At 43.9% G+C, this 10,879-nt stretch overlaps 1 protein-coding gene across 1 annotated transcript in view; it reads right to left on the bottom strand.

Moving 5' to 3' along the window:
* The window catches only part of smc5 (structural maintenance of chromosomes 5), a 16,433-nt gene extending 6,246 nt beyond the window's left edge, over nt 1–10,187 (bottom strand). The window contains exons 1-16 of the mRNA XM_060895448.1: nt 9,955–10,187; nt 7,615–7,756; nt 7,300–7,352; nt 7,003–7,165; nt 5,706–5,840; nt 5,468–5,608; nt 5,115–5,276; nt 4,842–4,913; nt 4,499–4,754; nt 3,843–3,997; nt 3,639–3,752; nt 3,438–3,532; nt 2,654–2,786; nt 1,174–1,347; nt 538–707; nt 249–372 (exon numbers count right to left, since the gene is read on the bottom strand). Of these exons, the coding sequence (XP_060751431.1) occupies nt 249–372; nt 538–707; nt 1,174–1,347; nt 2,654–2,786; nt 3,438–3,532; nt 3,639–3,752; nt 3,843–3,997; nt 4,499–4,754; nt 4,842–4,913; nt 5,115–5,276; nt 5,468–5,608; nt 5,706–5,840; nt 7,003–7,165; nt 7,300–7,352; nt 7,615–7,756; nt 9,955–10,115 (2,250 nt within the window). The 5' untranslated portion in view covers nt 10,116–10,187. The remainder of the gene's footprint in view (nt 1–248; nt 373–537; nt 708–1,173; nt 1,348–2,653; nt 2,787–3,437; nt 3,533–3,638; nt 3,753–3,842; nt 3,998–4,498; nt 4,755–4,841; nt 4,914–5,114; nt 5,277–5,467; nt 5,609–5,705; nt 5,841–7,002; nt 7,166–7,299; nt 7,353–7,614; nt 7,757–9,954) is intronic.
* Between the last annotated feature and the right edge of the window lie 692 nt (nt 10,188–10,879).

The following is a 10,879-nucleotide window of genomic DNA, read 5'->3' as shown; positions in this document are numbered from 1 at the left end:
GTTTCCACAAGTTTTAGCCATTTATTTGGTAAAGCGTAGGCAGTGATGTTGGTTGAGAAGGCTTGGCTTGTAATCTCTGGATAAGAGCGTCTGCTAAATGCCAGAAACTTAAATGTACCATAAATGAATTCAGTAAAGTCTTCAGAAAAAGAAATGCATGGATGTGTGTTTGGCCTGTGGGTCTGACAAACACCTGAATATAAAGCACTACTTCAGTGTTTAATAGTCCACCTGCAGCTCACACTAACCTTCATGTATTGCAGAAATTCCTCCACTGTGGCCACCTTCTGCTCGTTTACATGATTGATCCTGGCATTGGCTTCATCCTCTTCTTTCTGAAGATCGATTCCAGCCTGCTGCATCTGCTTCAAACTGGGAGAGACGGGACAAAGACACGGAGATAAAGACAAAGAACGGAGAGAGAAGAGATGTAGAGCAGAGGGAGAGACGAGACAGAGATAAAGTACACTGTAAAAAACATTAACACACACAACAATGTGTTTGACACCATATTACCTGTGTGTGTGTGTGTGTTACCTGTCCTGCTTGGTGCTGATCTTCTGCTCCAGCTGTCTCCTTTTCCCCTTTAGCTCCGACAGACGCTTCTTCTCAGCCCGGAGCTCATTGTCACGGCGATCCAGCCTGACCTGCTGCTCCTGATTAGCGCTCATGCGAGTGTCAACGGCGTGGACCTGCTGCTGAGCTGCCTGGAGAGGTCAAAGGTTGCCATAAGAACACCTCGCAGAAATAAAGATCAGATCAACTTAAATTAAATGAGGTTTTCTGTCTGTTCCTTACAGGGAGTAACTCCAGTTTACTGCCCCAGCTTAACATGTCTCATACCGTGTCTTAGCCCAAATAATCTTATTTTCTGTACGGTATTAAATTCTTGAAAAATAAGATTACAATGAGCTTCCTATCCAGTTTGTATTCCTGCCTCACAATCTGGATCCACCCTGACCTGAATAAAGCACTAAATGTAAATGACTTAATGCTCGTTTGAAAGTGTCATGTGGATGCCAGATTAATACATGGAGCCCAGAAACCTTCCTTCAGGTCACTATTAGTTCTGGGACACTCACGCACATGAACAACACCCATCGTTTTCAATAATCTGAATGTGCTGGCAAGAAGCACATGATTAGAACAGGAGTGAACTATGATCTATCTTACACTGAGCTGGTCTTCTAGCTTCCGTCTCTCATCTGCATCGATGGTCATGCTGAGGAACTGAGAGGGCCGAAGGGCAGAGTTACTGGAAATGGTCCTGTTAGAGTACGTGGACTTCTTCACCATGTACTTCTCCTCTGCAGTGTAGATGGTCCTCATCTGAGATTCTCTGATCACCTGACAGAGACAGAGGTCACAGAACACTGAGGTTCACGGTCAGGTAAAAACGTGACAGTGTTAAAACCATGAAGACTTAACACAAGTTACAGTGACACAAGCTGCAAATCAGCATGGGTTAAAGTTTAGATTTAAGTAATTGTGTTTAAATGCTAAAACCTCTTTTCACTACTACATTACCAGAGTCAGAGATGCCACTAAGTGACTACATGGCATGTGAATTACACTGAGCTTTATACCACATTATTAGGAACAGAAGTGAAGATAAGCTCACAGATATTAATAATACTCCAAGATAAATCGGGCAGAACGATGAGCATACGACAGAAAAACAGGACAGAACAGATTATGACATCATTCCCATGTAAAAGATAAGAAGTACACTTTGTACTTTTGCTTGTTTTTTCAATTAAGTTAAATAATTAAAATTTAAAATTAGCTAAAATAATTTTATGAGTCCATGATTAGGGTTGCAAAGGGGCGGAAAGTTCCCGGTAAATTTCCGAAAACTTTCCATGGGAATTTTGGAAATATTCCAAATTGGAAACTTTACGGGAATTTATGGGAATTATTTGGAAATATAGGGAAATTTATATAAAATACATCATATACAAACATAAACATGTTGTTTGGTCATAAGCAGACATGCTTGTAAGGTAATACACATTTTAAAAATTGTAACACTCCTAATTTACTGCTTATTAAGAGTTAGTAAGGTAGTTATTAAGTTTAGGTATTGGTACAATTAGGCATTAATATGTGCTTAATAAGCACTAATAAATAGCCAATATTCTATTAATATTCATGCTAATAAGCAACTAGTTAAATGACCCTAAAATAAAGTGTTACTGTGCATGTTATGGAAGAATGTAAGTACTGTATATGCAGGGGGTTTGGCCTCAATGGCCCTCCAGTAAGCAGTGTGCTGTGTGTGAGTGACCGAGGGACGCAGGGTACAAGTCAACTTAAATTGCATTAAATCTTGTTGTTTTAAACAAAATTAGGCTGCAAGATTTTTTTAAACTACATTTAAGTTCTTTGTTATAGGCGACTCTGCATTTTTTAAAAATTCCCAGTTAATTCCCATGGAAAGTTTCCAGCCTTGAAAATTCCCAGACTTTTGCAACCCTATTCATGACTCATCTAATAGCTGTTTAACGCAATTCACTCCAACATGTTAAAACACTTTACTGACGAGTTTAAAAGGGATCTCGCTTCCAGAGGACAAACAGGAAGTTAAATGTTTTTGTAAACATTGTGTTTACTTAGAAGTTTAACAAGAGAAATATTTATAAGAAGAACTAACCATCTCGATCATGTTCTTGGTCCTCTCCGTCCCCACAGGTACATCATTAATTCTATACTGATTGCACAGGTAGCTCATCACCTCATCTGGGGCATCAAACAGCTCTCGTAGGTAGGAAAAGAACCCAAAACGCCTGCACGCGTGCACACAAACACACACACAAAATTACATCACTAATGAAAATATTTCACTTTCTGCTACTGCAGAGTGCAAAAACAAGTAATATTCATCAAGCATTGTGTGTATTAGAGGTAGAAAAAACACAGGCTAAATACTGAACACAGTTCATTTTCTTACTTTAAAGCGTGTTTAAAAATGACCTATGAGCAGTTTGGTCTATGTAGTTTTAAGAAATTCATTCATTCACTCATCTTCTACCGCTTATCTGAACTACCTCGGGTCACGGGGAGCCTGTGCCTATTTCAGGCGTCATCGGGCATCAAGGCAGGATACACCCTGGACGGAGTGCCAACCCATCACAGGGCACACACACACACACACACACACACACACACTCATTCACTCACGCAATCACACACTACGGACAATTTTCCAGAGATGCCAATCAACCTACCATGCATGTCTTTGGACCGGGGGAGGAAACCGGAGTACCCGGAGGAAACCCCCGAGGCACGGGGAGAACATGCAAACTCCACACACACAAGGTGGAGGCGGGAATCGAACCCCGACCCTGGAGGTGTGAGGCGAACGTGCTAACCACCAAGACACCGTATTTTCCTAATACATGAAAAGTCATTAAAATGAAGTAAAAAAAAATCCTTACTTGAGGGAGTCTATGGGTCGTAACGGCGGTCGATTAGCACACGATTCTGTAGGAGCAATAACACTGTTCACTCGAAGTCTCTGTCTATCTCGAACCTGAGAATAGAGATCACGGACGATCACAAGTGTTTAAACATGTTTAACTAAAGAACATACATCACCATATACATCACCATGTACATCACCAGTCTCCGCTCCTTACTTCTGCCATAAACTTTTCCATATCCTGCTGCTTCTGGAACACAAAGGCCTTCAGGTCATTCAGAGGGACGTGACTCTCCACATATTTCGCATGCCGTGGGTCTCGTACATTGATCTGTAATAAGATATAAGCAGATAAATGAAACACCGGTCCTTATACACACACCTGTGGTACACACGCTTCACAGAGCAGTAAAACTCTTACCACCAACATCATGGGCTCGTACACATTCCCCTCAAAGAGATGACGGTTTTTCCTTAGCCACAGCATAGCCGTGTGGGTGTCACGGAAACGGCTACGCAGCATCTCCTCCTTCCTGTTTATCATGTCCTCCAAACGGCGCAGACTATTCTGCAAACCTGTGGACAAGAAGAAGATGTAAAGGTGAGAAGTGAAAAGGTGACGTGCTGTTAAACAAATAATCAAAGCAATGTTGGAGGGGCATAAAGTAGAGTTTCTGTTGCTATAGCACTACTGTATGTCCCCTCGTGTTTTATTCCTCTTATACCACCTCTTATTCCTTTCTTTACTTATTAACTTTTCTTTACAGAAAACTTTAACATGATTTGAGTCTGGTTATGTGGAGTAAATGGGCTGTTACTGTAGAAGTGATATCTTATTGGAACAAGCTCATTAACACAAACCTGTGATTTGCAGCTACACCACCCCCCTGGCTCGGCTACCCCCACCACCCCCCTGGCTCGGCTACCCCCACCACCCCCCTGGCTCGGCTACCCCCACCACCCCCCTGGCTCGGCTACCCCCACCACCCCCTGGCTCGGCTACACCCACCACCCCCAGGCTCGGCTACACCACCCCTGGCTCAGCTACAGTAGCACTGTGTTTGAAGTAGATCTTACGTCTCAGCTCGCCCGTAGCCTCGTCTTTATCTCGCCTCAGATCTTGCCGTTCTCCATCCAGCCTGGATTTCTCTGCCTGGATGCTCCTGAGCTCAGAGTTAACTGCCTCGATCTTGGGAGTTACATCCTCCTGGCTACCCATGTTGTCCAGCTCCTTCTGCAAGTCCTGAATCATATTCTGCGTCATCCCGATTCGTTTCTGCCGATCCGCCTCCCCTGTCCGCTTCAGACTCAGACGTTGCTTAATGTCTTCAATCTGACGAGCAGATAATCCGAGTTAGTCTAGAGATCATAAACCTTCTCCACGGAGCTGCTCTGTTAATAGATCAACATAAATCCACACCTCTCTATATTTCCAGTCCAGTTGGTCCTGTTTCTGTTTACATTTCTGTGAAGCCTCTTTGATTTTGACAGTCTGCAGAAACACAAAGTGGTCATTCATGTGAGCAGGTACATAAATAAATCACTCTGTTTTACAAGCACAATTCTCTCTCAACACCTTACATATTATCAACAAAGCATGTTTGTTCCTAAACTGGCTACACTGTGACTTATGGGGAGTTCCTGTAGGTTATGGTTGTGGTTTGGCTGATAGATGAACTGAGGTTCTCCAGACCTTCTCCTTCATCTGGTTCTCGATGGGCTGCAGCTGGCCCTCAATTGACTGGATTTTTCTTAGCAGGGGCGTCTGTGCTTCCTTCAGCGACTTCACATTCCTCTTCATGTCTTCTCTCTGTTTCTTTACTTCCTCCAGTTCCTTACGAGTCGTCTCGTACTCCTACACACACACACACACACACCACTTTTGATCATCTATTTATGGTTATCCATTTCTTTTCAAATAAAAACAATTTAGTATTATTAAAGGGGAACAGAAAAAGGAAGTCAAAATGAATTTCTTTTAAAAATGAGAACTTCTACACTTTTCTTTTAATAATTATCATTTCTGGAAAACAGAAGGATGCTCACCACCCAGGGCCTCTTCTTCTCCAGCATTTGGATCCTATCAAGATGCCTCCTCCTCATGTGGTAGCGCTCCACGTCCCCCTTGTTGCGCTCGTTCCTCTGCCGGGCTTTCTCCAGGAAATTGGCCTTTTCTTTACACAAATTCTGTCCAAAGTTTTCCAAAGTAAAGGTGTATGAGGCACAGATAGGAATCTCTACACACAGCCAAATAGCTTAAATAAAACGAGGTTGATGACGTTACCTCCAGATCCCTTTCTTTACTGCGGCAGTTCTTTAGATCACAGTGGAAGCTGTACATTTCCGGTGGACCGACAGATTTCTCTGTGGCCTCCAGGAGCTCTATTTTACTCATCTTAGCAAATTCACCAACCTTCTCCTGCAGAGGAAAAATAAAATGTCCAGAACCACACACACACACACACACCCCCCAATTAAACAATATACTTTAAATGTTTACCACACAGCCCTGAACATGATCTGGGCAAATTATTCTTTAATGCTGCTGGAATGGTTAATGTTTAGAGAGTCTGACTCCTAACCCTAAGGTTGTGGGTTCGAGTCTCGGGCCAGCAATACCACGACTGAGGTGCCCTTGAGCAAGGCACCGAACCCCCCAACTGCTCCCCGGGCGCCGCAGCATAAATGGCTGCCCGCTGCTCCGGGTGTGTGTTCACTGCTGTGTGTGTGTGTGTGTGTGTGTGTTCACGGTGTGTGTGTGTGTTCACGGTGTGTGTGTGTGTTCACGGTGTGTGTGTTCACTGCTGTGTGTGTGTGTGTTCAGTGTGTGTGTGTGTGTTCACGGTGTGTGTGTGTGTGTGTGTGTTCACGGTGTGTGTGTTCACGGTGTGTGTGTGTTCACTGCTGTGTGTGTGTGTGTGTGTGTGTTCAGTGTGTGTGTTCACGGTGTGTGTGTTCACTGCTGTGTGTGTGTGTGTGTTCAGTGTGTGTGTTCACGGTGTGTGTGTTCACTGCTGTGTGTGTGTGTGTGTTCAGTGTGTGTGTTCACAGTGTGTGTGTTCACTGCTGTGTGTGTGTGTGTGTGTTCAGTGTGTGTGTGTGTTCACAGTGTGTGTGTTCACTGCTGTGTGTGTGTGTTCAGTGTGTGTGTGTGTGTTCACAGTGTGTGTGTTCACTGCTGTGTGTGTGTGTGTGTGTGTTCAGTGTGTGTGTGTGTGTGTGTGTGTTCACAGTGTGTGTGTTCACTGTGTGTGTGTGTGCACTTTGGATGGGTTAAATGCAGAGAACGAATTCTGAGTCTGGGTCACTGTATGTAATCTCTGACTGAGGCTGAAACCAGAATGCTCTGTTCTGTTCATTACTGCTTATGTAGGGTAGAACAGTTGCCTTATACACCCTATGGAGTGCACTAACTGCCACTTGACATTAAGTTGAAGAACTGAGTGTAAACCAGTAGAACATTAAAAATGAATTCCCAATAAAGTTGTTCACACAAATAACTTATTTTTCAATACAAATCACCAAATTATAGAATATAATTCACAATAAACCAGTGTGAGTGTAAACAGAGTGCCACTGACCTGAGGCAGGAACTGACACAGATTCCCGACCTGAATGTGGAGCTCCTTCACTGCCTCCTCTACCACCTTCTGACTTGTGTGTTTGTGGTTAATCATCCACACACTCTGATTATTCTCCACAATTATCTCACGGGTAATCACCAGGTTTCCAGCAGTTCTGTACCTGACACACACACACACACACACACACACACACACACACACACACACACACACACACACAGAGTGTATGGGGGAGGAACAAGTTTTTAATATTACCTCCATATATTGTTGTATGATGAATGATCAAATACTTACAACTCTACTTCTACTGAGCCTTTAGTGCATCCTCTCTTCACGTACAGTCCCACCTGATACACACACACACACACACACACACACACACACACACACACACACACACACACACACACATTAATAAGACTGTGATTCAAGAGTCCAACTGCTCAGATCTGGTTTATTTTATTTGGCTATATTCACATTAGCAGGTTAAAGTGATTATAACTTTTACTTGCAGTGTAAACAAACAGTTGATTATAGAAACTAACGAGACACTAACGAGGTTAATTAACTGATGTAAGGATGATGATTATAAACCCAGACATGACTTACCTTGTCCCCTCGGCCCAACACTGCTGTTTTTCCCGCCAGGCCCAGACAGATCGCACAGACTATACTGGATTTTCCGGTTCCGTTTGCTCCCACAATCATGTTCAGGTTTGGACCAGGAAACACTTCTGAGTGATCGTATGTGCTGTTAGTAAAGACGACAGGAAATAACCGCTACAGTGAGGTGTTTAAACTCCTCCCCTAAAACTCTACAGTGAGGTATTTAAACTCCTCCCCTAAAACTCTACAGTGAGGTATTTAAACTCCTCCCCTAAAACTCTACAGTGAGGTGTTTAAACTCCTCCCCTAAAACTCTACAGTGAGGTATTTAAAATCCTCCCCTAAAACTCTACAGTGAGGTGTTTAAAATCCTCCCCTAAAACTCTACAGTGAGGTGTTTAAACTCCTCCCCCTGAAACTCTACAGTGAGGTGTTTAAAATCCTCCCCCTGAAACGCTACAGTGAGGTGTTTAAACTCCCCCTGAAACGCTACAGTGAGGTGTTTAAACTCCTCCCCCTGAAGTGTTTAAACTCCTCCACCTGAAACTCTACAGTGAGGTGTTTAAAATCCTCCCCTGAAGTGTTTAAACTTCCCCTGAAACTTCCCCTGAGGTGTTTAAACTCCTCCCCCTAAAACTCTACAGTGAGGTGTTTAAACTCCTCCCCCTGAAGTGTTTAAACTCCCCCTAAAACTCTACAGTGAGGTGTTTAAACTCCTCCCCCTGAAACGCTACAGTGAGGTGTTTAAACTCCCCCTAAAACTCTACAGTGAGGTGTTTAAACTCCCCCTAAAGCTCTACAGTGAGGTGTTTAAACTCCTCCCCCTGAAACTCTACAGTGAGGTGTTTAAACTCCTCCCCCTGAAACTCTACAGTGAGGTGTTTAAACTCCTCCCCCTGAAACTCTACAGTGAGGTGTTTAAACTCCTCCCCCTGAAACTCTACAGTGAGGTGTTTAAACTCCTCCCCCTGAAGTGTTTAAACTCCCCCTAAAACTCTACAGTGAGGTGTTTAAACTCCTCCCCCTGAAACGCTACAGTGAGGTGTTTAAACTCCCCCTGAAACTCTACAGTGAGGTGTTTAAACTCCCCCTAAAACTCTACAGTGAGGTGTTTAAACTCCTCCCCCTGAAACTCTACAGTGAGGTGTTTAAACTCCTCCCCCTGAAACTCTACAGTGAGGTGTTTAAACTCCTCCCCCTGAAACTCTACAGTGAGGTGTTTAAACTCCTCCCCCTGAAACTCTACAGTGAGGTGTTTAAACTCCTCCCCCTGAAACTCTACAGTGAGGTGTTTAAACTCCTCCCCCTGAAACTCTACAGTGAGGTGTTTAAACTCCTCCCCCTGAAACGCTACAGTGAGGTGTTTAAACTCCTCCACCTGAAACTCTACAGTGAGGTGTTTAAACTCCTCCCCTGAAGTGTTTAAACTTCCCCTGAAACGTCCCCTGAGGTGTTTAAACTCCTCCCCCTAAAACTCTACAGTGATGTGTTTAAACTCCTCCCCCTGAAACGCTACAGTGAGGTGTTTAAACTCCTCCCCCTAAAACTCTACAGTGATGTGTTTAAACTCCTCCCCCTGAAACGCTACAGTGAGGTGTTTAAACTCCTCCCCTGAAGTGTTTAAACCTCCCCTGAAACTTCCCCTGAGGTGTTTAAACTCCTCCCCCTAAAACTCTACAGTGATGTGTTTAAACTCCTCCCCCTAAAACTCTACAGTGAGGTGTTTAAACTCCTCCCCCTAAAACTCTACAGTGAGGTGTTTAAACTCCTCCCCCTGAAACTCTACAGTGAGGTGTTTAAACTCCTCCCCCTGAAACTCTACAGTGAGGTGTTTAAACTCCTCCCCCTGAAACTCTACAGTGAGGTGTTTAAACTCCTCCCCTGAAACTCTACAGTGAGGTGTTTAAACTCCTCCCCCTGAAACTCTACAGTGAGGTGTTTAAACTCCTCCCCCTGAAACGCTACAGTGATATTTTACTCTGTTATATTAATTTTATATTTAATTGAAAGTCTTAAGTAAACTAATTAAAGACTGAAGCACAAAATAAATTCTGTATGTTAAATTAAAGCTATTAGCTACCGCTAGCTTCATTAATCCAACTAAATAAGTCAAGCTAACGCTTTAATTCAGTATGATACATTTCGAAGGCGTTATTTTCCCACCCGTATTCTGATGTCTCCGTCTAAAGCGATATTGGCTAAAAGGACCGAACCGAAGCAATAGCGAATCACTGCGCAGGAATCAGATACTGCTATCCAATCATATCTCGGCATGTTTAAGGCGGGATATGTCTCAATACAGGTGTGAAAACAACACAGCTGGCTAGCCAGCTAGCCACTTACAGGAAGTTTTGCATAGTAATGCGGACGATAGATCCCTGTACGAAGCGCTGCTCAGCTCCCAGCTGCGTGTGTGTAGCACAGGGTAGCGTGGACTGACTGCTGGAGGGCTGTGAGCTGGTTAACATATGACTTATTCTTTTCCTTTTCCCGTACAGCGCCATGACTTCGCCTCAGTGTGAAGCTCTGTGTTTACTGCTTTCGTTTCCCGCCGGTGTTGCAGACACGTCCACCACTGATTGGTCCTCATTTCCACGTGACTTAAAAGCACGTGACGTCACCCGGGGCGGCCGCTGGTGCACACGCAGAGGCGAAGTCTGTTTAGCGATTATGTTCTAGTTATGAAGAACATCTCCATTAAATTACTTACTGCACTGCAGGTAGAACATCCAGGACACTTTATATCCCCAGGCCGTCAGATTAATCAAGTGTCATCTACAGAAATCTACATAAACACACTACAGACCGGGTCATAAACACACTACAGACCGGGTCATAAACACACCACAGACCGGGTCATAAACACACTACAGACCGGGTCATAAACACACCACAGACCGGGTCATAAACACACCACAGACCGGGTCATAAACACACTACAGACCGGGTCATAAACACACTACAGACCGGGTCATAAACACACTACAGACCGCGTCATAAACACACTACAGACCGGGTCATAAACACACTACAGACCGGGTCATAAACACACTACAGACCGGGTCATAAACACACTACAGACCGGGTCATAAACACACTACAGACCGGGTCATAAACACACTACAGACCGGGTCATAAACACACTACAGACCGGGTCATAAACACACCACAGAGCAGGTAATAAACACACCACAGACCGGGTCATAAACACACTACAGACCGGGTCATAAACACACTACAGACCGGGTAATAAACACACCACAGACTG

Source organism: Tachysurus vachellii, chromosome 20, assembly GCF_030014155.1.
Source record: "Tachysurus vachellii isolate PV-2020 chromosome 20, HZAU_Pvac_v1, whole genome shotgun sequence".
Classification (NCBI taxonomy): domain Eukaryota; kingdom Metazoa; phylum Chordata; class Actinopteri; order Siluriformes; family Bagridae; genus Tachysurus; species Tachysurus vachellii.
This window is presented reverse-complemented; position numbering and strand designations above follow the sequence as displayed.